Genomic DNA, 26,766 nt, shown 5'->3' with positions numbered 1-26,766 from the left:
GATTGTACAGCTGGCAGTGACGTCAGTGGGTGCGCGTTCTCGCTTTCCCAGCAAGTGTAGGGCGATGTGGTAGCGCGCAGGCGCAGTGCATTCTGGGCATGCGGTGACGTGTTCCCCCGGCCGGACCCATGATGGCAGACGGGAGCAGGCAGAACAAACTGGCGTCGGCCCGGCGGAAGGTAAACTGTCTGGACAAAGCGGGTCAGGGGGATCGGAAATGAGGGAGACTATTGGTTTGGTTTTCGGATCTATGTGGCGTAGTTGGAATGGTTGAATCGAGTGTTCGCCTGCTGAGTTGGGCATTATAGGCCGGAATATTGACAGGGAGGGGGTGTTGTGCCTCGTAGTGACTGGGGTAAGGCGTATGGCTAGAAATGAGGAGGGGGCTGGTATTCCACAGGGACGGACAACTGACATGTGAAGGCTGCCAAAGCATGGGGCTGAGCAGTGGCCTTGATCTTCTTGTTTAGTTGCTGCCCCCAGCCTTTATTGCCTGGCAGTGCTTGCTGGGACTTGTAGTACAGCTCACATATCTCTGGTGTGAATGGCAGGGTGTATTGGGCTGATCTATCTCTGGTGTGAATGGCAGGGTTTATTGGGATGACTAGATCTTACAGGGCCCATATATATTTGTATGGACTATACATGTGCGAGTAATAAACATATAGAATATTCTTATTTACAAGAGCCTCACTGGGCCCTTTACTACTTGGCATGTGCAGGGTTTCTCCAGTGATATTGCTCAGGTTATTGTTGGCGTGCAGGTGTGCAGGGGCAGTTTTTGAAAAGTATTTCCTCTGCAGCTTGAGAGTCTTCAGGTGGCCATACAGGGGCAGATTTCGACAGATGATTAGCCCACTTTCAATGGAGTTATCTGCCTGTGTATGTGCTCAGGTTCGAAAATCCTGTCCACTTAGGACTGCTTCAACATTTAAAATAAAAGCGTTTTAAAAGAAGACATTATAATCTATTGTCGCCCTGCACTGGTACAACTGGTGTGTTTGCTGCAGAAACTCTACTATAGTTTATATAAACAAGCTGCTGTGTAGCCATGGGGGCCGCCATTCAAAGCTGAAAAAGGAGAAAAGGCACAGGATACACAGCAGATAACAGATAAGCTTTGTAGTATACAATATCATTTTTCAGAACTTATCTGTTATCTACTGTGTATCCTGTGCTTGAATGGCTGCCCCCATGGCTACACAGCAGCTTGTTTATATAAACTATAGTCGAGTTTCTGATGCAAACTCACCAGTTTTACCAGTGCACTGCAAAACGACATTATATTGTCATTCCTTTAAAACGCTTTAAAGGAGATGTATAGGATAAATTAAAAAACCCTAATTTTGTAGGCAATTATGAGTAATATATGGTTTAGCTTTTACATGGTGCTAAAAATGAATATTTAAAGGAGACATTTTGCGTAAAAAATAAGAATGTACCAGTGCGTCATACTCATTTAGATCTAGAAGAATTGTGCTTAAAAAAGTAGTGTTTCAGTCTGATTTATTAAATATTTATGCAAAATCCCTAATAGTCCCTCCCTTCTCTTCCACTTCCTGCTTAGTGATGTCATTTCTGTCACATGACTTACTGAAGCTTGTGTATTATAATAAAGTACCCCCTGTTGCAAAATATAAGGATATAAGAAGTCACCTCGGAGTTCAATGATTTGTATAAAAACACTTGGCCTTCGGCCCTGTGTTTGTATATGGTCATGGAACTCCTCAGTTACTTATAATACCCTAATATTTTACAATAAGGGGTACTTTATTCACTTTAATTTTTGATGGAAGGCATACGTAAAATATATATAGTTAGTAATATTCGTTAGCATATATACGAAATGCAGTTTCCTTTTTTTTTTGTTATTCTCTTTGCAGCTTCAAAAGTCCTCCGCAGATCAGGCATCTCCGTAACTGCTCATTATTATTATGGGATATGATCAGATGAATACTGTTCCGTCATTGTCATTTAGAAACCGCACATAGATAAGGGAGAGTAGGTATGTCTGTTTGAGGTGAGGCATTATGGAAGGCAGTTGCCAAGCCAAAGAATTAGTGGCTCCTAATTAAGGCCTTATGCATGCCTGCATTTTTGACCCAATTTAGAACTGAGTCAGTGGCATAGAACCTGGATTCGGCAGCTGCATCTAATCCTATTCTATGGCACACGCCCAGTCACAACAAAATTCTCTCTCACTAGTGCATCTGTTAGTTCAGTCTAGATTAGAAAGAATCTGCATTTTTGTGTGTGTGGGGGGGTCAGGCAAATGTAGTGGAATTTGAGGGTGCTGACAGGTTGCAGAAGGGAAATAAGGGGAGAGTTGACATGAAGGGAATATTAACTGATAGAGAGAGACTAATGGAATGCAAAAGAAGTATTGGCAAGGCTGGAATGTTCCTGTACAATAAGGCTATCGTGCTTTATAGAAGAAGTGGTGCCTTGCTGAACCATAGGAGGTGTAACTTTACTACTAAATGTCTGATATAGAATAAAAAGATGGATCCTGTTATGGCACTACAAATTTCTGCATCTTTCTCTAGCATGTTAGGAGTTGTCACCTAATGTCTGCAATAGAATTTATTTTCCATCATATCTGTGCCTACCAGGTTAGTTATTACCATATTTGACCTTAGTGTCGAACTGCAGGCTCTGTCCATACATATGTTTTTGATCCACATCTTGGCTGTTGGGATTGCTGAAAGCTCTAGCCCTGATCCAATGGCCTGTTAATGCCTATGCAATGTAATTCTCCTACCGCACACCTGTAGTTCACCAATCCTGCAGTTGGTGGTGCGTTCCTTCCGTTGATGAAGGGTGGGTGTTCCCCCCCCCCCGAAACATTGATGTTTGGTGGCTGAATAAAAGGGGATATTCCCCGACTGCATTTATCAGCGTGTGTGCGGATCCGTTTCTTATACACATCTGTTAATGCCTATGACCAGGTCTGCTCCTGCTATGAGGCGGCAGTGAGCAGCTAGTTACAATGGGTGGCAAAAGGCCGCCTTTGGTAACTTTAAAGGAGTGGTTCACCTTTAAGTTTACTTTTAGAATGTTGTAGAATGGCCAACTCTAAGCAGCTTTTTTAACTGGTCTTTATTGTTTATTTTTAACAGTTTTTGAATTATTTGCCTTTTTCCAGCTTTCAAATAGTGGTTACTGACCCCATCTAAAATCAAATGCTCTGTAAGGCCACACATGTATTGTTATTGGTACTTTTTATTACTCCTCTTTCTATTCAGTCCCTCTTCTATTCATATTCCAGTCAATTGTTAAAATCAATGTATGGTTACTAGGGTAATTTGCATCCTAGCAACCAGACTGCTAAAATTGCAAACTGGAGAGCTTCTGAATAAAAAGCTAAATAATTCAAAAACCACAAATGATAAAAAACGAAAACCAATTGCAAATTGTCTCAGAATATCACTCTCCACATCATACTAAAAGTTAATTTAAAGGGGAACAACCACTTTAAGAAATTCAGCTATTGTGCTCATTGCACTAGTGAACTAGGTTTCGTATCGGAAACTCATGCAACCCAGCAACAAATCATTTGCCCTCTTCCACATAGGCAGTTCTGCAATATATTTTTCGCTATATTGATGACTGTATAGGCATATGGGAAGGGGTTGAGGTATCTTTGAATGAGTTTGTCCAATATTATAACAGCAAAGTGGAGGAACTCACCTTCACTATGGAGACTCACATTATGCATATTTGTCTGTACAGACCTCTTCAAAAAACCAATTACCCCAACTCTTAACTAATTTTACTCTGGGAGTGTCCATCCATCTAGTTGTTTGTCTGTTCCTCATGAGACTCCTTCCACAAACAAGTTATGATGTTGAGTGGGGTTATGACATGAAGGTGGTAAGGGTAGCCTATGAGAAGGCAGTGGCGATGGATAGAACTACTTTATCAGGGAGGAACATGAAACAGACTAAATCTGATACGAGCAATATGTTGAATTATTCCCCTATACGTTTTTGTACAATTTTTGTTAGGGAAGCTCGTCTATTCAACATAGCATCAAAAAATATTGGGGAGTGCTGCTCCAAGAACTTGTACTAGTTAAACTCTTGGATACACGACCATCCTTTGTGTTTAAGAAAAATAGGAACATAGCATCATGGGTATCTAAAAGTCTTTATAATTCCAGGAAATCAGAGGCCTCTAGTTCTTGGCTTAGATGTAAAGGTTACTATAAGTGTGGCAGGTCAATATATAAATCTTGTCATTATTTAAAAACTTCCAAGGAATTTACTGCCATGAACACAGGGAGAACTTATGAGATAAAGAATTATTTAAATTGTGTATCAAAGGGTGTTGTGTATTTAGTGACGTGTTTCTGTGGTTCCCAATATGTGGGAAAGATGGTAAGGAAAGTGGGTACATGCATATTGGAACGTTTCATCCTTCAGACGAAAGGACTATAAATCTGCTGTAGCTAAGCACATCCAGGAAGAACATGAAGGTGTCATGAGGATACAGTCTCAGATTATAGGTCAGCTGAAATGTAACATAAGGAAAGAGGATCAGGAAAGAAAATTATTGTTGTGAGACACAATCAGGAGAAAAAGTTTGAAGAGCACTCCATTCACCCGTTGAATTAAAGGAGTAAATGTTTATTTCCAACATATTAAAAGCATCTGTTCCCTGACGCATTTCATATCCACCGATACGTATTGGTGGATACGAAACGCTTCAGGGAAAGGAAGGCAAGTACTTTTATGGCAAAATTATAAATAGCATTTAAAGACGATGTCATGATAGATAACAGAAAAGGTTATTTCCTGATGTCCGTATCTCTTTAAGGGCTCGTAGTACCCTCCGTTTGGAAGTGGAATAATTACTTGTGTAACCATTATGGTTGCAGTTTAAATTTAATCAATAAATAGTTATATGTAACATTGTTAAACTTTATACCTAGGAGGGGGAAGTTGATACTAATGTTTCAAGTTTATGTTATTTCTTATCACTTTTGATACTATGTTGTATGCTTCACTTGTTAAAGGAACTGTAACACTAAAAATTATTTTATTAAAAAAAATCCATTCTACCCACACTAATAGATCTACCCTGCATGAAGTTTATTAATATCAATGCTTTATTAAAAAAAATACTGTGAGAAAACACTGCTTCCTGTCTACTGAAAAACGGCGATAGGGCGACTCTCTCTGCAGATCTGCGCTCCACATCTTCCCCCTAACCCTACTTCTGCCAAAACTGGAAGCTAAGCGATACAGCTGTGACATCGGCGGGAACACTACTGACAGCTCAAAGAGTTCAGCAGCACTAAGGACACAAAATGCCTCCTGTTGTCACTATTTTTCAAGCTTTCTCTGAGTAACCCATTCTAACACAGCTTACAAGCTGGACTTTGTGGGAAGTGGCAGCGATCTCCTCTTTTTTCCCAGCTTACCTTGTAGTGGCGGGACTGTGGAACTTATCACTGCCCCAGTTCTCTTTCCCAGGCTTGCAGGCAGCTAATGACATGCCCATTGTACCTGAGGAGAATAAGAAGTCAGCACCTCGGGCAGAAACTCCTACCCCAGCTCAGACAAGAGCCCCTCAAAGCATCTGGCGGCAGAGACTAAGGCCCCTATTAAAAGTTTCCAGTTATCAAAGATCGGCGAACCTAAAGGCGTGGAGCAACATAAGACCCATGACACCGGGATCTACAGTTAGTGCCGCAACAAGATAACAAAGCCGGGAGTCAGCACTAAACACAAAGAACGCCCATCCGCAGCCCCCCAATTACCCAAGAATCCAGCCTCACGCCTCAGAAGAGGGATAAAAACGGAACCAGAGCCAGCCATTGCCCCACAACCTGCAACCATTGTTTGTGACAATTCAACATCCTCAGCTGCTCAACATGCTGGAGCAAAGTCACTCACCAGGCAGTAAAAAGGAAGCAGACTGCACATGGAGGCTGGATCACGGCTGTGAGTTGCTGCATTCTCTCTGGACGACTGTCTCAAACAGTGGCTGCAACAGGTGGCTTTCCAGCTGTAGCCTCACTGGCTGCTTTGACTGTGATAGTGAGGTAGTTCTCAAAGCCTGTGCTGCCTTTGCAAGGTTGCAAAGGTTGTGGGGCAATGGCCGGCTTTTTTTCCCCCCTCTTCTCAGGTGTGAGGCTGGATTCTTAGGGAATTGGGGGGCTGCGGACAGGCGTTCCATGTGTTTAGCGCCGACTCCCGGCTGTTATCTTTTTGCGGCACTAACTGTAAAGACGCTGCAATTGTTGGCAGCAATCCCGGTGTCATTGGTCTGTTCCACAGTCCTGCCACTACGAGGTAAACTGGGGGAAAAGAGGGAATCCCGCAAAGTCCGGCTTGTACGATGTGTTAGAATGGGTTACATAGAGAAAGCTTGAAAATTGGTTGCAACAGGAGGCATTATGTGTCCTTAGTGCTGCTGAAGTCTTTGAGCTGTAAGTAGTCTTCCCTTTGCTGTCACAGCTGTATCCCTTAGCTTCTGGTTTTGGCAGAAGTCAGGTTAGGGGGAAGATGTGGAGCGCAGATGAGTCACCCTATCGCCGTTTTTCAGTAGACGGTAAGTACTGTTTTCGCATAGTATTTTTTTAATAAAGCATTGATATTAATACACTTTATGCAGGGAAGATCTATTATTAGTGTAGGTAGAATGTTTTTTTTTTTTTAATAAAAAAATTGTTTTACTGTTACAGTTCCTTTAATTGTAATCGGTATGATGCTGTCGATAGCTTCTGAGGAAGTGGCGGGAAGCCACGAAATGCATAATGCGGGCAGCCCATAATATATGGTCAATAAACTACAATTCTTTTAATGAATGGACATTGACTTCCTTGGTGCTCCGTTATTTGAAGACTTCCTGCAATATTTTTCCTTTTCAAGTGATGATTGCCTGATGACGGGCAGGAAGAGATAAGTGAAATTAAAGCAACAATACCCCAATAACCCCCAAACTGACTTGTATACAAAGTGGCACAGAGAAGTATAGTTAGAAACTGTAGAGTTATAGGAGAGAAGTCCTCTCACCTGGTTTGCTTCCCCTTTAGCCATAGCTAAGCATGGTATAACTCTTTCCCATTTTTTATCCACAGCTGAAGGAGTATCAGCAGAAGACGACCACTCCAGCACCGACGGGAGGCAAGAAGAAGAAAAAGTCCAAAGAATCTGATCCTGATAATCCAGCACGGCTGTCTCCAGACCCAGTGAGTCAAGTGATCCTGCTCATTCATTGATCATCCTGCCCTATGTGGTGCAACGCTTCATTGCATATATATACAGCAATGCTAAATAAACAGAGGCAGACTTCTTGCTTTTCACTGAGAAAAGTCTTATCCGTCTGTAATTTCCATCTTTGTTCTATTAGCTCTAAATTGTATGCATTAAAGTGCAAGTATATTTAAGATCATTGATGGGTGCCAATTTGTCAAGCACCAACCAGTGAGCAAAACTGCTAACCCTTTGGCTGGTGCCCATATAAGGAACACCAGGGAGCAGAATAAATATGGTGGCACAAGATTAATGTAGAACTCACCCCCCCACACACTAATAAAAACCTCTACCAAACTACATAGTCCCCTCCCTCCCTGATCCCCCAACACAGGTGATCACACCTATAAGTGCCGATAGGTGCAGAGTAAGCACAGCGGAGTTCATGAGAGCCATGTTCTGGCACTTCGGATTTCTTCGGCAAGTGATCGCCGTATTGGTGCATGCGCAGTTGATGCAGGCGTCCTGTTCGTAGCAACTGCGCATGTGGCAAAAGTGACGGAAATTAATGAAGGGAAGAGGAACCGGAGAATACAGAAGACCTGGAATATGGCTCCAATGAGCTCCGCTGCTCTTACTCTGCACCTGTAGGCAAGCATCGGATTAGGGGAACTTTCAGGGATAATCACCTATGCGGGGGGTCGGGGATCATGGAGGGGGGGGACTATGTATGGTTTTGGCTATGGGGTTTTTATTAGTGGGGGGGTTGAGTTCTCCTTTAATGCTTGTTTCCATAATTGCAATCACTATTATACGAACCTGCAGTTCTCCTTGCAAGACACAACAGTGAAACCATCGGCTCTTTATATTCTTTTCCACCTTTCCAAAATGAGCAGATTTCTTTTCTCTCTCCTTCAATCTCCTCCTACTTTTAGATACAGTCCTTTCTGAAGGGGCTGGTGTCAGATCTTCATAGATCCAATGGGGTATCCGTCCCTTCACTGGGCACTATGAAGGTGAGACAGCCTGGGAAAGACTGCTGGATTTGTGCTTCCTTTTTGTGTTGGATCTCCCCAAACTACTCATGGCATTTTGGTTTTTATCTCATCACCAGTTTTTAATGGTTTTTTTTCTGTATTTTTTTTCTGTCTTTGCTTTGAGAGCAACTGTAGCTTGTGTAAGGATCCTTGTTGCATGCTAATAGTTTATTGCAAGGTGGACTTCCCCTTTAAAGGAGAACTCGACCCAAGAATTAAGAAAAGCCCCTACCTACTAAGCAAGATAGTCCCCCTTCCCTGCTCCCACGCGCATAGTAAAATAGGTCTGAAAATGTCCCTAAAATTTTCCCTCCCAACAGTGCAGAGTAAGTGCAGTGGAGCTCGTGGGCGCCATTTTCCGGATCACGAGTCTGTAATAGAGCGCTGTACTGGCACATACGGAGATGGAGCAGTCTTCTGGAGTGTTCCGACTGCGCATGCGCCAAAAGTGCCGGAAATTTCCGAAGAGGACCCGAAGGAACTCCAAAGAAACTCCGAAGAGGACCCGAAGGAACTCCGAACATCCAGAAGATGGTGCCCATAAGCTCTACTGCGCTTACTCAGCACTGTAAGGTGGGCAAAATTTTAGAGACATTTTCAGACCTATTGAACTATGTGAGGGTAAGCAGGGAAGGGGGCCTATCTTTTTTAGTAGGTAGGACTTTTCATAATTCAGGGGTTGTTTTCCTTTAAAGTGGACCTGTCAACTACACACAAAAAGCTGCATAATAAAAAGCCCTTTGTAAATTAAATATGGAACACAAACAATTTTTGTCATTTAAACATACCTGTTATAAAGGTGTTTAAATATCTGAACTGTCAATCAAATATTACCTGCCCGAGGCATAGAGGAGGGGCAGTCAATTACTTTCACTTTCCATTCTGCACTTTCTAGATGTCACTGCTCTCCTCACATTCCCCCTTCCTTCCTCAGGCTCTATAATTGTGTAGGGCACTGCTCATGGACATTAGGTCCCCCATTCTGGTGCATACACAAGATTTTGGGGTGATAAACAATTTCCCTTACCACAAAATGGCAGCTGCCTGCTTGCTGTGATTGTTTAATTTCAAGACAGAAGGAAACAAAATTTAAATAATAAATACAGTGTAAGTAAAGTTTATTTTGCTCAACTAACATGATAGAAAATAATTTGGAATTATTTGTTAGGGTGACAGGTCCCCTTTCAGTTGTAATTTTATATTTGCTTGAGGCCAGGCATGTCACGCAATGTAACCTGTAGCAATCAAAATTGCTGCCTATTGTTCGGTACGGATTAAAAAAACTGGAGAGCACTGCCGGTTACAGTGTCCGCTTTTTTATATCACTTGGCACAGCTGTGCTTCTAGTGATTCCGTATGACATATCTGTGCATGGTTGGGTTCATTTTGATCTCTGGGTATTGCTTCCCATTGATCCCAGTGAGAAGTGGCAGTAGTCTGTTCTCTTCCAAGGCTGTTAATCAGTTGGCATCTGCTGCGTTTGTTTCATGAGTCAGGACCAGGAGTGCAGAGAATATAAACATCCAGAATGCTTTTAGCAGTAACCATTACATTTAGTGATAGCCAGTAGTGTAACTATAGAGGAAGCAGATCTTGCAAGCACAGGGGGCTGGACTGTGTGGTCTGCTTCCTCTATAGCTAATAAGAAAACCCCCTCCTCCCCAACTGCTCTGTTACCGACGAGAAAAGGGGGACGCGAGTCGGGGCAGGGCATGGGCGGAGTCAGCAGGGAAGTGAATGGGAGGATGGGGATCGAAGTGCGCTGGGCCCCTCTAAAGATTTTTTTGCAGGGCGGCCCGGTGCACTCTAGTTACACCACTGGTGATGGCTTTCAAACTATTGAAAATGTGTAATTAATATACATTATATTGGAAAGTTGCTTAGAATAACATCGTCTTTGTTTTTGCAAGCAAACAATAAAAAGTTATTAGGTAAAGATTCCGTTTAACGAAACACCCCTGCAATTCGTACACGTAGTCAACATTTTATGTAATATGGGTAACAATGTATCCTTCGGTGTGAGTTGAAATCTACTACATTGGTATGTGTTCTATTTAAATCTTATTTTCTTTGTACGTCAGAGAATAAAGCTCCTACTGAATCAAGGGAATACGTGTCTCTTCTCTACGTGCATTTACCTGCGGCTTTAAGGTGGAATTTCTCCACACTTGCACAGTAGAAATTTTAGCAGAGGTGCAGGCCAAATCCCTGTAGGTTTTATGTGAAACCATATACCTGCCCTCGGAGAAATATATATATATATCTATCATGCCTTGCTGTATATTAGAAAGTAAGGAAATAGATGGTAACACCCTACTCTCTAGACCAGTGATCCCCAACCAGTAGCTCAGGAGCAACATGTTGCTCACCAAAATCTTGGCTGTTGCTCCCAGTGGCCTCAAAGCAAGTGCTATTTTTTTTAATTCCTTGCTTGAAGGCAAGATTTAGCTTCATAAAAACTATTTTTCCAGCCAAACAGAGGATGATGTAGTCTGCCAGTCCACATAGGGGCTACTAATAGCCAATCACAGCCCATATTTTGCACCACTCAGGAAGGTTATGCATGCTTGTGTTGCTCTCCAACTTTCTTTTCATTTGAATGTGGTTCGCGGCTACAAAAGGTTGGGGACCCCTGCTCTAGACCAGGGGTGTCCAAACTTTTTTCTCCAAGGGCCATATGCGGTAAAATATACAAACAGCCGGGCCACTCACTGGCCACGCCCATTTTGTGACCACACCCCCTGATTAACATGTTCATTTTACAAATTGTAAATAAGTAACACACACACAGTGAAACACATACAGACAGTGAAACACATACACACACAGTGACACACATACAGACAGATACACACACACACAGTGACACATACATACAGTGACACACACATACAGACAGTGAGACACACACACACACAGTGACACACAAACATACAGTGAAACACATACAGACAGATACACACAAACACACACAGTGACACACAAACATACAGTGACACACACATACAGACAGTGAGACACACACACAGTGACACACAAACATACAGTGACACACACACAGTGAAACACATACAGACAGATACACACAGTGACACACACACACAGTGAAACACATACAGGAAGATACACACAGTGACACACACACACAGTGACACACATACAGACAGATACACACACATACAGACAGTGAGACACACACACAGTCACACACAGTAAATCACACACTAGATTTGGCCTCACTAAATCCACCCCTCCCCCAAGCCAAGCACCGAGCAGTTACTCACAGTTCATCAGATGCACGAAATCCAGGCCAGGTTAGGCAGCAGTGTAGAAGGGAAATGGAGCCATGCTTTGTTGTTTACTGCCCCCCTCCCTCCCTCCCCGAACTACACTAAACTCCAGTCACGGGGAGGGGAGAGCGGAGTTTAGGACAAGCTTCCTCGCGTCTACACTGAAGCACTGTAGGTTCCGCCCCCCAATGACAAGTGGTAGGAAACTTTTTTCTTCTAGATGCTGAGAGGGGGGAGGGATTTTTGCATGCTGCGGGCCAATATAAAATGGATATCGGGCCGCATTTGGCCCGCGGGCCGTAGTTTGGACACCCCTGCTCTAGACTGATCAAGCCCTTACTCATAGTCTGTGAGTTAATGGAGGCAGCCACATCTGCAGTTTCCCTCTATACACTCACACCTTCCTAGTCCTGCCTGTCAGACAGGTAATCTTCATAGGCAGGAGAGTTACGCCCCTTATCTACCCCTTGGGATTCTTTTAAAGGAAAAACAACACCAACAAATTAAAATGTTGTAATGTAGATAGAATATAATGTAGTCTTGCACTGCACTGGTAAAACTGGTATGTTTGCTTCAGAATCACTACTATAGTTTTTGTAAACCAGCTGCTGTGTAGCCATAGGGACAGCCATTCAAGCACAGGATACACAGTAGATGACAGATAGGTACTACTATAGTTTATATGAAGAAGCTGCTGCGTAGCCATGGGGGCGGCCATTCAATGCAAAGGTTACATCGTAGATAACAGATGTCCTCTGCAGAATACCATTGTATTCTATTAGACATCTTATCTGCTATCTGCTGTGTATCTTGTGCCTTTTCTCCTTTTTCTGCTTTGAAGCTTTCGAGGGACTTCTGCCATTGATTTCTATATGAACTCTGCAGGTTTTAGGTGGAGAATATTCGAATTGAAACTGTTTCCACGGTCGAGGTTGATAAATCTTGCATTCGAATTCAAATTAGTGTCGGTGCTTTTAAATTCGAATTTGTGAGTTTTGACCAAAAAAAAATTTGAATTTACCATTCAAACTTTAATAAATATGCCCCTTGGCTTAGTCCAGCAATATCTACATTTATAGATGCCTAACCACTTGCACCGTTCTCTGTCCACTTGGAGCCACATACATTATACTGGGTACTTCTATAGGCACAGATTGACCAGGGCACTGGGTTCTCTTTGGACCTCTGTTATGCATAGGTATGGGATATATTATCCAGACCCCAAGTATGCTGAATAATAGATCCTGTATTGTGCCCTAAAATAACACCTGCATTGTTGTGTCTAAAAATCCATTGCATGTGTATCATAGTGTGTGTTTTCATTGTTTGTGTTTCATGGAAAGACAAAAAAAAGAAAACGTCAGCATGTTTCTATTGTCAGTCGGCTTCCAGAGAGGCCTGTGTTATTATTGTGCTGTGCATCTCTACAAGGTGCTAGTGCTGCACCCAAAGTGCTGCTAATACATGTCCGTGACTGTCTAAAGGAGAATTCTACCCTAAACAGATTTAAAAATATCCCTTTCTTTTTGTGCTTGATCTTGGTTCTGACTTTCAACAGGTCTGTTGACTGGCTGGCTTCTATAATATTGTTTGAAGGGTCTGTCTACCTTCCAATGACTTTTTTCAGTTACATTTTTTGACTGTTTTCCCAAAATTGAAGTCTAGAGTTTACTGTAGGGTTCTGCTTTTGCAGACACCCACCCCCTAGCCCGATAACCCACCCCCTAGCCCGATAACCCACCCCCTAGCCCGATATTCCACCCCCTAGCCCGATGATATCACTTTAAAACCGTTTACAAAGTCAGTGACCTGCACCCCTCCCAGATCTGTTTCAGAAAAACATATTGTGAAAAAGGAAATTTTAAATTTGAATATTAGAAAAACGATCACAAATAGGAAGTAGCTGATTGAAAAAGATATGGGACCTGTTATCCAGAATGCTTGGGACTTGGGATTTTCCAGATAACTGATCTTTCTGTAATTTGGCTCTTCATACCATAAGTCTACTAGAAAATCATGTAAACATTGTGGACCAAGGCCCCAACGTTCAGATCATATTGAGGAGAACAGATATCAATCGGGAAGGGGGCCCCATACACTGCCAAATAAGCTGCTAAATATATCTGTCTGCAATTTATATATCGGCCTGTGTATGGGGACTTCTGGTCATGTGATGACTATTGCTCGCTAATCCCATAGCAGCATAGCTGGCACAGTGAAGGTTGTCTGTATGTTCATTTGCACTGCATTTTTAATTCTTCTTTTACCCAAGTGCCTTTCTTTACCCCTGCCTCGTCATGTAAACCACCACCCCTTCCCATCTGAGTTTGCACTGGTTAATAATCCTTGTGTGTTCTAACAGGTCCTTTTGGATAGTGACATTAACACGCATGACGCTGACATACTAGCCGAGGATGGCTCAGAGAATTGTAAAACCCCAACCATGTCTCACCCTGATAACCCCATATTCCAGGTGTGTGAGTGCCACCCACTGCGCCCATTCTCTTACTGTCCTTTCAAGAGCCAGCGTGGGGCACTACTTATCCAAAATATATGCTTGGCTACATGTATGGCAGAAGCTTTAGCACTTTATGCATATATCACTTTTGTTTTTCCTAAGCAAAGCAACTCTGCTACAATTTCTCAGTTGTGGGTTTCCTGCTATGCAATCTGTCAATTTTAGCTACGTGGTGGGTATCCAGTATTCTATCAGAGTATTTACTCTTGCTTGTTATTCCCTCCCAGGAAACTGAATATGATGGAAGAAATATACAGCCAGCTGAGAACAGGTGAGTTTTACAGGCTTCACTAATACAGTACAAGTTAGTAAAAGATAGGGATAAGCTGCTTTTTTTAGCTCATATCACACTTGGTGGCTACAAGCACTAAAACCAGCCAGAGAGGAAGTGAGAAGTGCATCAGAACTGCCTCCCCAACCATTGCAGTTTATTTAAGGTGATGGGGAAAAAAAACTTTATTAATTATTAATGTCACTAATATGATGTTTAATCAGAGCTTTACACCATTATTTATTCATATGCTGTACTGCCTACAAGTTTTGCAGCATATAACAGTACATATATAAGCATGAAACTATTAACAAGAGCTTACAGTCTTCTCTGTCATCCCTCAGGTCTCTCTCGTCAACAGATAGCCTCCGGCAGCTTTCAGAACAACTTAACGGGCTTGTATCACAGGTAGGTGCGTTGCTTTTTGGCCTCATCCCCACTAGTAGTTTCTAGCATGGTTGTCTACATCAAAGAACTCAGCCATATATTTCTGTGCAGATTAAAGGGGTGGGTCACCTTTACAGTAACTTTTAGTATATTATAGAATGGCTAATTCTAAGCAACTTTTCAATTGGCCTTCATTTTTCTTTTTTATAGTTTAAATTATTTGCCTTCTTCTGACTGTTTCCAGCTTTCAAATGGGGGTCACTGACTCCATCTAAAAACAAATGATCTGTAAGGCTACAAATTTATTGCTACTTTTAATTACTCATCCTTCTATTCAGGCCCCCTCCTATTCATATACCAGTCTCTTATTCAATATCAGTGCATGGTTGCTTGGGTAAGCTGGGCCCTAGCAATCCAGATGGCTGAGATTGCAATAAAGCTTCTGAATAAAAAGCTAAATAACTCAAAAACCACAAATAATAAAAAATTAAAACCAATTGCAAGTTTTTTTCAGATTATCACTGTCTACATCATACTAAAAGTTAATTAGAAGGTGAACCGCCCCTTTAAAGAAATTAAATGCTGACAGACACTTACCTATACACGTAAATTGAATACACATGTATTTGTTCCCCAAATACAGAGGATATTTAGGGGTTAAGATATTTTATGTTTATATTTAACTTCTTTCCATTTTTTTTGTTGATAGATACATGTGTCCCACTGGGAGAGGGATTAATGGAAAATATATGATTTTATATATGTATAATATATAATCCCCAACCAAGAGAGCTAAAAGAGCCCACACTCCGGTTTGGGGTAACAGTGCTAGGAGACCTGCACCGGGAGGGAGCTCCCGGTTCGAGCAGCCTTGTAGGGGCACACACATGCGCATAATGAGCGCAACTTGCTTATTATGCTCATGCACTCTGACCAGCATGGCCGCTCGCACTGAGAGCTCCGGGTGCATGGGGGGGGGGGCTCTATTAGCCAGCACCTTTGGTTGGGGATAATATATTTTGGCAACAGGTGCCCTTTAAACATAATAAAAATCAGTTCTTTTTCTGATCTCTCATTGCCTTTCAGTCAAATTCCTATGTCAATGGAGAAAATATCTCATCTAGCAGTCCAGAAACGGAGGTAAGGTTCCTTCAATGCTTGTTACCATTAACTGCTGTTCCCTCTGTTTTCCGTTACTTGGCCAGTTTATCATACCTGTCTCCTGCCTTTAATAATAATCATGCAACTCTTAAGCACTCTTATTAGCAGTCCCTGTACTGAAGCACATTCATGGTTAGCTTTTTGAGATCCCCAGGTACTGTGGGTATTCTCAAGCTTGTTATGTGCTGCAGAATTATTTGTCATGGATTGGGGAGGATATTTTTAATCTAAATATCTCTTCTATGCTCCCCCCTTTTCTTCGTTCTTCCTAAATCAAATGCATGCGCTGCAGTCTCGTTTCCAGGAGCTGGCTGCTGCTCTGGACTCCAGCAATCTAACAAACAAGCAACTCGGTACAAAGATAGAGGAACTGGTAAGAGCCAAATTTGCCCTGCACCCTCCTTGCATCATCTGCTGTGTGCCCCTTGAAAAATATACCCTGCCTTTATGTATTGCCTCTGTATTTATGCAGTGTAACAGCATCTCCCTGCCTGTGCTGCATGTCCTGCTGTAACTCTCATCCTATACTTGCCACATCTCCTGATGTTTAACCCTTTGCAACTAGACTTGTGGTGCTTGCTTGCACAGCAATGGGGACAGGATAAGAGTCAGAGGTGTAGGGGCAACTGGCGGAAGCCAGTGGAGTTTAGGCTATTTTGTGTCAGTGCAACACTCAAGATCATCCAAACTCTTTTAGGGATTACCTCCAGGCTTCAATAATTGTTAGGGACAGCCCAGCTCATCTTTAAATTCTTTTTTAAAACTACATTTTTATAGCATTTCCTTTTGTTTTATATCTGAGAAGCGACAGCCTGATTGGATGCACTAGAGATGCCATCTTTTAATTTCTCGTGAAAAGAGTAGTTGGCTTCACCATAACCTAGATATCTGGAAATTGTTAGCGCTAGATCCTAACTTGTATAACAGGAACCTTCCACTACACACAGACTTCTGAGAATTGCTTATTAGGGATTTTAGAAGGCCATCATTGTTTAAGGGGCCCTACATTGTTCATCTCAGTTTTAACTTCTTTCTTTTTTATTATGTATTGAAGCTCTGCATCTTATTAAATCAATTAGAAGTTATTTGTGTAAAGTGATGTATAGAACTATGCAGATGAGTTCATATGAGGAATATATTCTTGATATATTTTTCTTTAAACAGAAACAACAAAATCAAGAGATTGCAGAACGGATGGAAAAGGTAAATAAGTCTTGAAAAATGCAGGATGTGAAACAAAACCGAATATTACGTTGAATTAAAAGTCTTTCATTATAAGTGTGTTTGATAAGACTAGATAACAACTAGATAGCAGTTTATATTCCCTTATTGGAGAGCTGAAGAAAAAAGTGAACTAATTCCAAACCATATAAAATAGGCACCAATTCATATTGTCTTATAGTAGCTTTTTTCTGCATTTTACTAGGATAATTTCAAGATGGCTGTCTTATTCAAGAGCACACACTACAATACAAGGCAGGACTTAATTAATACTGTCTTTGGTGTCAACCAGACAAATCTTGCAACAGAGAATTGAAATAGTGCATACCAATCCATTTAATGCAAGAAACAAATTAAAAATGGATTGAGGGTAGAATATTGGTATCTAAATCAGAAGGAATAACATTGTTATTGTTTTTGTACATGAATTAATTTTAGGCAGTTAAAAACCATATAATATTTTCACAGGAGAAAAAGCAGTTTGAACAAAAGTATGTGAAGGAGCAAGGTGCACTGAGGGAACAACTGCAGGTGAGAGACCTTATAGCTAGTTTGGGCTGAAGGTGGAACCTGAGACTGGGAGTGCTGGATGAAAAGGTGGTGCAGGAGTGCAAGGTAAATGTTGAAGACAGGAGTGTGTAAATGACGTCAAAAGAGAATTCGATCTTGGGGTGCTAATAAGGTGGAATGGGTTGGTGTATCACTAGTGAGATTGTGTGTTAAGAATATGAAAAGCTAAAGGATAAATTGCAGATAGATTAAAAAGGCTGGGAGGGAGCGAAACCGGATCACATGAGGTGTCAAACGTTTCAAAAGATGGAGCTACAATGTGGAAGGTTAGGGATAGAATGATGTGGAATGCAGGTAAGAAGGTGGACTGGAAGTGTGGAAAGCAGGCGAGAAGCCAGAGTGGTAGTGTGGAAGTCGGGTGGAAAGGCTGAGTTGGTTTGCTGTATAATATGGCAGTGGTAATGCCAATAATGTTTTTGTGTTACTGCTTTAGTTGTTCCTCTAGGTGAAGACCTACAATACCTTTTTTTACTTCCAGGTTCACATCCAGACTATTGGCATCCTGGTCTCAGAAAAATCAGAGCTGCAAACAGCCCTATCTCACACACAGCAGGCTGCACGGCAAAAGGGAGGTACGTGTGTGTGGGTGTATGTAAGGCAGCTCACACGGTATTCAGTTTCAGCCCAGGGAATAGGGGTTACAGAAGCCCAGTGGTCAGACAAAACAGAAGGCAGGAAACACAGCTGAAAATTTATGAGTGGCAGCACATCATCTGGGTAAAAATAAATTGCAGATGGAAACTCTGAAAAAATGCAGGTTACTCCCCAACTGCTGTCAAAGAGAAGGAAAAGCCCTCTTCATATAGATACATCCGTTAATGTGAATCTCTGACATTGCTAATTATAATATAACAGACTAAACAATTGGAGAGAAAAAAAACTATTTCATTGTATAAATGTGGAGATGATGTTATAGCAGCAATGGTAACTGTGATTTTTCTACAGCGGAGTCTGAGGACCTTGCCATGCGATTACAATCCACCAGACAGCGAGTGACAGAGCTGGAACGGACTCTCTCTTCCATCTCGGCACAGCAGAAGCAGGCAGAAAAGGTACATTTTCTTTTGCCTTATTCAGTTCTCACTGAGAATAAGACTATTTTTGTGTAAGACTTATTGGTGTTGAAACAAGCCTTATATTAGATAACAATAATGTTAATGGACCAAATACAAAATGGACCGGACACATCTGCAGTACCCAGGGTAATCTCTCGCTCACTCTGACTAGCATTGACAAACCTTACACAAGTTTTCCCTCCCTCATGTCCCTGACCGTATCACGCCACATTTTTGACTGTCATTTTTTTATGAATACATATATACCCATATCTTGCTTTAAACAACTCCGCCTACTCCTTCTACAATACTGAAACAACAATCTTTCATTGAAAATGTTACTCGTCCAGTTATGGAATCATTTTTTGCTTTGGTTCTTTAAATCTTTTTCATTTTCACTCTTAAGCTGAACAAGGAACTGGAGAAGGAACGTGATAGCCTTCGACTTGAGTCCTTAAAGAATAGGTGGGTATACCCTGCTTGAGGGACTTGGGGTTGGTTACCAAACCAGCACAGATGGTTGACTTTGCATTTCCATTGTTTAGTAAAAGCAATGAGGAGCTGAAGCAGCAAAATTCTGAGCTCTCTGAGAAACTTAACACACTTATTTCTGAGAACGCATCCATGAGGTTGGAGGCAGGAGACCTTATGAAGAAGCTGGAGATGGCTGAGCTCATGATTCAACAGGTACAAGTTTGAAGGTTTAAAATGCAAGTAGATATCTAGAGCAGAGATACTGTATATCCAGATCTCCTTAAAGTGCACCTGCACCAATTTTTATTAGGCAGGAAATTGCCTTCTGGTATGATTGATTAATGTGATCAGGATTGGATCTTGATGATATAGAGCTGTATATATAAGGCAGAAAGTACACAAATGCTATAAAAACATGCTGTGCTTGCTGGATTCTCAGCAAGACAAATGAGTAGAACAAAATTATATATTTCCTTAATCATTAGCTGGGAATGTGTTTTATTTCTTAGTAATCTTGCAAAACACCATCAATCTTGTCCCTTATACTTGACTCTTATATTATTCTTTGTGCTGTATGTGAAGTTCTCCAATCACACAGGAGCACCAGACACAAATCAGCAGCTTCGGATGGTTTTGGAAGAGCGAGACCAGCTTGGAGCGCAGTTAACACAGGTAGTGCATGAGCCGTGTGAAACTCTGCTGCAGCAAGGGAATCGGTAGAAAAGGTTTTTCAGAAATAACACTTGTTCTTCCTTTGGTTATAGATGTCAGAGACTATCCAACATCTAACAGCTGAACGTGACCAGTACTTGGAGAAATTAAAGGAAGAGGGGGCTGTCTGGCAGGAAAGAGTCCGGCTTCTTTCTGAACAGGTGAGACACTAGAATGGGATTGTTAAACAGTCAAAACTATGTAGTAAATTTGCTTCAAGTCCCGGTTAACAAAAAAATGTATCGCTTCAGTGCCTAGGCTACTGAAATATGGGCCTTCAAAAGTATGCCACATTAGGGCCAAGCAAAAGCAGCCCTGTAATATATTTTTGAAGCATATGCTCCTACATACTCTGAAATCTGTTTGTTTACGTTTTTTCTTGCATCATGTTCCCTGAAATTTTTCTTTGAAGTTGAAAGAAAATGTTTTTTTTTTTTGGCTTGTGTGTAAAAAAGGGATGAAACTGCAACACTAGATGCTTTAAAATGTAACAACTATTTATTTAGTATATAAATACATTGATATGAATGTCATCTTGCTGTAGTCGTATAGTATCATGGGTATCCAAATCAACATTGTACTTCCTTCCAGATTTCCACCATAACTACTTTTTATGGAGGAACAACCACAAAAAAAGTGTTATGCTAAAATCCTCTATTTAAAAATTTTAATATTTATGATGCCTATAGTTGCAGCTATAATTATGTTCTCTCCTTCATAGATCCAGACCTTGGGCCAGGAGAAACAGGCTGCCCAGGTACAGGTGGAACAGTTGGAGACAAGGGTTACAGAGCTCTTGCTGGCATCCGGTATGTGCATCAAAGAAACCAAATATTTATGTACTTAGAGTATTTTCTCAGACCAGCTCTGTGGTGCTCCACTCAACATTTTAATCCCATTGCTTTGCTATTTCAGCAGCTGAGTCAACGGACACTGAGCCCACACCACCTGCAGGACCCTCTGAAACTGAGCTGGCCCTGCACAGAGAGGTGGAGCAGCTACAGCAGAATTTAAGTGATCTGCAGGAGAGGTATCAGGCTCAGGTGCATAACAACAGTCAACTAAGCCGGCTAAACCAGGAACAGGAAGAGCGGCTACTGGAACTGGAGAAGACATTACAACGCCAGAGTGAGGAAAATGTAGACAAGCAGCAGATCCTGGAAAACATGCAAAGCGATAAAGCCACCATCAGCAGGGCACTGACCCAGAACAGGCAGCTAAAGGAACATTTAGCCGAGCTTCAGAATGGATTTGTCAAACTGGTAGGGATGTCTTTATTTATGAGCTCTTTTCTACCCTCTGGTTTAAACTGCACTCATAAGGAATCTATATGCTTTAGCAGAGCTAATGCCAGTGAGCAGATTATTCTCATTCTTGTCAATTTACCTTTCCAGACAGAGCAGCCAGACCAGCCTTATTTGTCTATAGTTGGGGCAGGTCCAGCATTTGATAACCAGTGAAATGGAGCAAATAATGTAATTTGGCACCCACACTGATGCATAGTTAAGCACCAGAGCTCCTCTGCTTTTAATTATTTGTGTTGCATCTCTCTCAACTCACTCCTTAATATGCTTGGGTATGGGAAATACAGTGACCTTAGTTTATAGAGTCATTGATATCAATCCCAGTAGGAAGGAGAACAAAACTGAAATCACTTAGAACCAGGAAAAATCAGATTCTTCTGATAACCCTAGCTCTCCATGTACCAATAGAGCTGGATGCAAAAATATGTACATATTCCGATATCTTGCCATACTGTTTTCAGTTTCTTTGTCCTTTTGGTCATTTTATCCTTTGTTCTTTCTCAAAGTATTTTATTTGAATCTTCCATGTATGTGACCCTGGTATATCAACGCATTGACTAACTGATCCACTAACGGTTCTGTAAACTTTCCAGACAAATGAAAACATGGAGCTCACCAATGCATTGCAGAGTGAGCAGCATGTGAAAAAGGAGCTGGCCAAGAAGTTGGGGCAGTTACAGGAGACCTTGGGCGATTTTAAAGAGCAGGTCAGCAATGGGCGCAGTGTGTCTATAAATGCTGTTTCATTCAGTGTATAGTGATATTAATTTTGTCTCTCTGTGTCCTTTCTTGACTAGCTGGCTGCAAAGGAGCAGGACATACAGCTTCTGCAGAGTCAGCGAGATGAGCTCTCTGCTCACCTCCAGCAGTACAGTGTAGCATATCAGCAGGTTTCCATTGAGAAAGAAGAGATCCAGAGGCAGTATCTCCTGCAGGCTCAGCTCATGGACAGATTGCAGCATGAGGAGGTGCAGGGGAAGGTCAGCGCAGAGATGCACCTGAAGGAATTGCAACAGAGCAGAGTATGTGTCAACTTACAGCTAACAGCACATTTTTAGGCAGAAAAGCATTTCTTTCCTAAACGATTTTCCCTTATTACTATCTTACATTTTTCTGATAAGGACAGTGGTTAGCAACAGGAATGTACTTCTTTAATCTTATGATAGACATATCATAATATGCACTAAACACACAGGTGTTTATGAAACCAAAGGAGCATGTCCCACCCTTTATTTGTGAGTGGTCTTTCTGTGTTATGTACATTACATGTTCCCCAGCAAGTAGTTTTCCCATTCCTACACACTGCTTCATAAGATGTCAGTAAGAGGGTCATTATGCACACATTAGTACAATACTATGATTATATGATTATCATAGTATAATATGATTGCTTTCTCTTTCAGGAGAATCTGGAGCTTCTCGCCAAAGAAAACCAAGAGCTGAGAGTGCAAGTTCTACAGATTCGTAGTGAGCCAGATAGCCGAGTGCTCAATAGGATGGAAGGTGATGCATGAGCTGCTCTGTTTTAGCAACAATATTGGTTCTCTTGCACGTTTAAGCAAGTCTCACTCCTATATATTTATCTGCCAGGAGATGGAGTGGAGAGTGAAGTGTATGAAGATGAGATTCCAAAGACTTCACTGGACATCCCTGAGGATTTTGAAAACAGAGAAGAGATGGTGAGTGTCTCTGGTACTGATCCATCCTCCATTTTTTCTGTTACTGCATTTTTTCTCTCTCTCATTTTGTTACCATAATGCAGTCTCCCTGTCAATGATTCCCTTTTACCAACCTGATATTTGCCTGCAGGTAGCATTTATAGCCACTTCCATAACAAAGGTGCAAGGACAGCGGGAAGAAGTGGAAAGACAACTTATGGAGCAAAAGAGGTACTGTCAAGATCTGTTGCATCAGATATCGGAAATAAGGCGGCAGCAATCATCTGGAGCCATGCATCATGCAGCAGGTAATACTTATATTTGCAACTTGTAATAGTTGATTTCAATTATTTATCCCTAACTCAGTAATGCCAAAATATAACTTTTTAACCGTGTAACTGCAAAGGATACCTATAAGGCATCAATATTGCCAACAATTATTTATACCCACCTATATATATATTGGCTACTCATCCTTATCCACCCCAGCTTCACCTACAGCCTCACCCAGGCCTAAAACATGGAAGTGAGCAGACAGGAGAGAATTTTTTTTTTTTTGCCTACCAGTCTTGAACTGCAATGTTCGCTCACATTTAGCTACCTGCTGCCTGGTAATATCCATAGTGAAACCTGCAAAGGGTTCTGCCAGGGAGTTTGTAGGAGGCTGTATAATAAGTTTGGACCATTACTAATTATACTTCTTCAGGATTTAATAGCATTGGTTTCTATTAAACTGGAACTATTATGCAACTCCCCATGTTTTTTGTTTTTTTTTAATCCATAGATCTCAGTATGGATAGCATTCCCAGAGAGGTGTATGATGCATTACAGAGTGCCATGGAGAAACTGCAGGTGAGTAATCCCAACCTACATGCTGGTCCGGCACAAATATTCATTGCATGTTCTTGTTCCAGTTCCTTGAGTATGTAACACCTGAATATATTTGGCACTGTATGGTGACTGTATATTGAGTATGGTGCAGTAAGATTTTCTTTATCCAAGAGGTAAATATGTACAAATGACCATGTGCTCTTGATATACATAATATTCTGTTACATAACTATTCATTGCAGAGCCAGTTGAACATATATTGTCATGTGTACATTACACTTTTATGTGTTGTGTTACCTATGCAGCTAACTTGTTTGCTTTATTGTGTGGGAACTTCAGGTCATCAGACACCCTGTGCACTAGTTGGCTTTTGGTGTTTTTTTGTAGCATTTGTTATAATCTACTTGCTGATCATATTCTTCTTTCAGCTTCGGTTTACAGACTTGATGCAAGAGAGAGTGGAGCTGAAGGAGCGTGTAGAAGAGCTGGAGCATCGATGTATTCAGCTGTCAGGAGAAACAGACACTATTGGTAAATTCTAGCGCTAATTGATGGTTGTATAGAAATAAAAATATTGCTAAGGCTGTAATGTAAGTAGCGCTTCAGTAATTGATGGGCTCAACTAAAACTAACATTTGTGCATTCTGTAGGTGAATACATTGCACTTTATCAGAACCAGAGAGCCATACTGAAGCAGCGTCACAAGGAAAAGGAGGAGTACATTAGCCGACTGGCTCAGGACAAAGAGGAGATGAAGGTGGGTGTTATGCTATCAGTGTCTGAGAAGATACACACGAGAGTCCGTTTTCCTCAGGACAAATAGTTGAATTATGCAATCTTTCTGATTTGTAGGCTAAGCTGCTGGAATTGCAAGTTTTGGTCATGCGGCTGGTAACTGAGCGCAATGAATGGTACAGGAGGTTCATGGAAGCAACCCAGGGTCCCCAGACAGGGTCAGAAGAGTTCCCAGCAGAAAACCCTATGGAACTTGAAGCAAAAGAGAATGGAGGTAAGCCAGGGGGCAACAGCAGTTACTGTTTAGCCAGAGGGGCGGAGGGGGCAGCAGAGGATGCTGTTTAGCCAGGAGGGCGACAGAGGATGTTGTTTAGCCAGGGGGGCAACAGAGGATGCTGTTTAGCCAGGGGGTAACAGTTTGAAAACTATTTCAAATTGTCTGATAAGATTCTAAAAGTGGTGAGCTCTAGTACTGTAGAGGAATATTGCTTCTATCTCGCTTATCGTAACTCCTATTCCTACATCATTTATCTAATCACATTTTGCCTCATTGTAGCTCTGGAGGAAGTCGGCTTAGAAGAGGATGGGAGACGGGAAGTCCAGTCATTGCCTCATTTGGCAGCTCCTCAGGAACGACTTAACCCAACCCCTGGATCAGAAGACCCAACCACTAAACAAATTATGCAACTTTTGCATGAGATACAGAATCCCCAGGAACGGCCCGGTGCCCTGCTGCAGAATCCATGCATCCCCTTTTTCTACCGTGCTGACGAAAATGACGAGGTCCGAATTATGGTGATTTGAGGGAGGAATTGACCGATGCATCCCTCCTTTTGCCATGCCAACGCCTGCTTGTGCTGGGATTCATTTTCTCCAAGGACACATTACAAACGATTGCTTTGGGATGGGGGAGTGCTGGAGATTGGCAATTAATGGGATGGATGTGGAGAACTGTTGCCTTTCTGTACTGAATTTTGGGTCCCATAGTGAATAGTCAGTGAAATGTGGAGTATTTTCTTCCACCCAAGGGAACCCCTATATTGCACAGACCAATGTGTTATACCATTCAGTGCAGATTTGTTTCCACACTCTAGTTTAAAGCTGCTATTTTCACCTGCTACCCTTGGGGGAGGGGGCTCAACCCCATCCACTTGAATAGTCAAGTCTTATTTCTGGATTTATACATATCTGAAGCACTACTGTTTGATATGATGTTGACCACAAGAAGAATGGTGGTTTGGAAATGAAGTGGAGGGTTAGACTGTTAGGAGAAGGCTGTTCAGGCAGAACAAAAGAGATAATATGACCATGTTGATTGTTCTGTGTTGTTCATTCTCACATAATAAGTAATCCTTCAGGAAAAATGTGTTATTCTAGAACTTTGGGTAAAGGCAGGTGATTGACATTGCTTGTAAGTATGCAGCCCAAGGAATCTCTTCTCTTGCATTGCGTGATCTCATACACATGGGAAGAGGTTTTTGTTTTAACAGCTGCAAAAGTTAAGGATTAAGGATTTTTTAGCTCAAAAATGGTCAATGAAAGATATAAGTTAAAGTGCAGATTGTTATAGAAGCTGTATCCAAACTCAAGTCTTTCTAGGGGAAATTCCTGAATGAAACATATATCTATGGTCGACTGAACCCAGTACATTGTCAGGCACATTGTGCAGCTCTGCAGCCTGAACTGGTATCATTACAATCAGTCCGGCTTCATAAAAGGCATATGGAGGTTGTTTTTAAATAAGTAGTAGCAGAAGACTTAGACCTAAGCAGTGGATAAAAATGATATACTGACGAGCATTACATGAGCAGAAGCATATTTATTTTATATTTGAAAGTAGTACACATTGAGGTTTTGAGGAATTTGCACCTTGCCCTTCTCTCTGCTTAAAGGGCCATATACCATATGACCGTGTACAATGTCGCAGTGTCCTGGTTAATTTTTCACTTTAACTTTTTTAGATTTCATGATGTTAGCAGTTTTTTAATTCATGCATATATCTTGAATGTGTAACCTTTGGTGCCTCCTGTTGTTTGGCCCATGCAAAGCTGCAAAAGCGTTAAGGATCAGTAACATCAATTTTTTTTTTTAAAAAAAAAAGTTGGTTAGTATAGAATGAAAAAAACCACAAAGACATATTAAACTTCTGAATCACTAAGTCTTTATTAAGAAATAACTTACCCAAACTGCAATTGCGCTCCTCTTCAGAAAAGGCGACACGGCCACAATCCATCATGCAGCACCCGATTTCGCCTCCTTGGCTAACTCCTATAAGGAAAGCAGGGAGTAGAAATCGAGCACCACACGATGGATCACCGGATCGCCTATTCTGAAGAGGAGC

General features: G+C 41.6%; 1 protein-coding gene across 8 annotated transcripts; it reads left to right on the top strand.

Moving 5' to 3' along the window:
- Window position 1: 1 nt before the first annotated feature.
- Window positions 2-26,511, top strand: golga2.S (golgin A2 S homeolog). 8 transcript variants are annotated; one of them, XR_005963733.1, is made up of 29 exons: window positions 3-179; window positions 7,088-7,198; window positions 8,138-8,218; window positions 13,892-14,002; window positions 14,275-14,318; window positions 14,663-14,726; window positions 15,792-15,845; window positions 16,159-16,239; window positions 17,031-17,069; window positions 17,556-17,618; window positions 18,136-18,229; window positions 18,603-18,709; window positions 19,119-19,177; window positions 19,258-19,399; window positions 19,769-19,858; window positions 19,951-20,058; window positions 20,619-20,706; window positions 20,813-21,159; window positions 21,795-21,908; window positions 21,999-22,223; window positions 22,605-22,704; window positions 22,792-22,880; window positions 23,011-23,167; window positions 23,644-23,711; window positions 24,119-24,221; window positions 24,341-24,447; window positions 24,543-24,699; window positions 24,982-25,638; window positions 25,900-26,511. XR_005963733.1 is itself a non-coding variant. In XM_041574265.1 (28 exons), exons 1-28 carry the CDS (start codon window positions 129-131, stop codon window positions 25,227-25,229), a joined length of 3,099 nt encoding a protein of 1,032 aa, XP_041430199.1. In that variant the 5' UTR covers window positions 2-128; the 3' UTR covers window positions 25,230-26,511.
- The last annotated feature ends 255 nt before the right edge of the window (window positions 26,512-26,766 follow it).

This window comes from Xenopus laevis, chromosome 8S (assembly GCF_017654675.1).
Source record: "Xenopus laevis strain J_2021 chromosome 8S, Xenopus_laevis_v10.1, whole genome shotgun sequence".
NCBI classification, from domain to species: domain Eukaryota; kingdom Metazoa; phylum Chordata; class Amphibia; order Anura; family Pipidae; genus Xenopus; species Xenopus laevis.
The sequence above is the reverse complement of the archived record's forward strand: the minus strand, read 5'-3'. Positions and strand labels throughout refer to the sequence as shown.

Excerpts from the sequence above, each read along its gene's own strand:
- golga2.S (XM_041574264.1), top strand. The coding sequence starts at position 129 with ATGATGGCAGACGGGAGCAGGCAGAACAAACTGGCGTCGGCCCGGCGG. Across the intron at positions 20,707-20,812 it reads AGAGCTCTTGCTGGCATCCG|CAGCTGAGTCAACGGACACT; the intron begins GTATGTGCATCA and ends TTGCTATTTCAG. Across the intron at positions 21,160-21,794 it reads AGAATGGATTTGTCAAACTG|ACAAATGAAAACATGGAGCT; the intron begins GTAGGGATGTCT and ends TAAACTTTCCAG.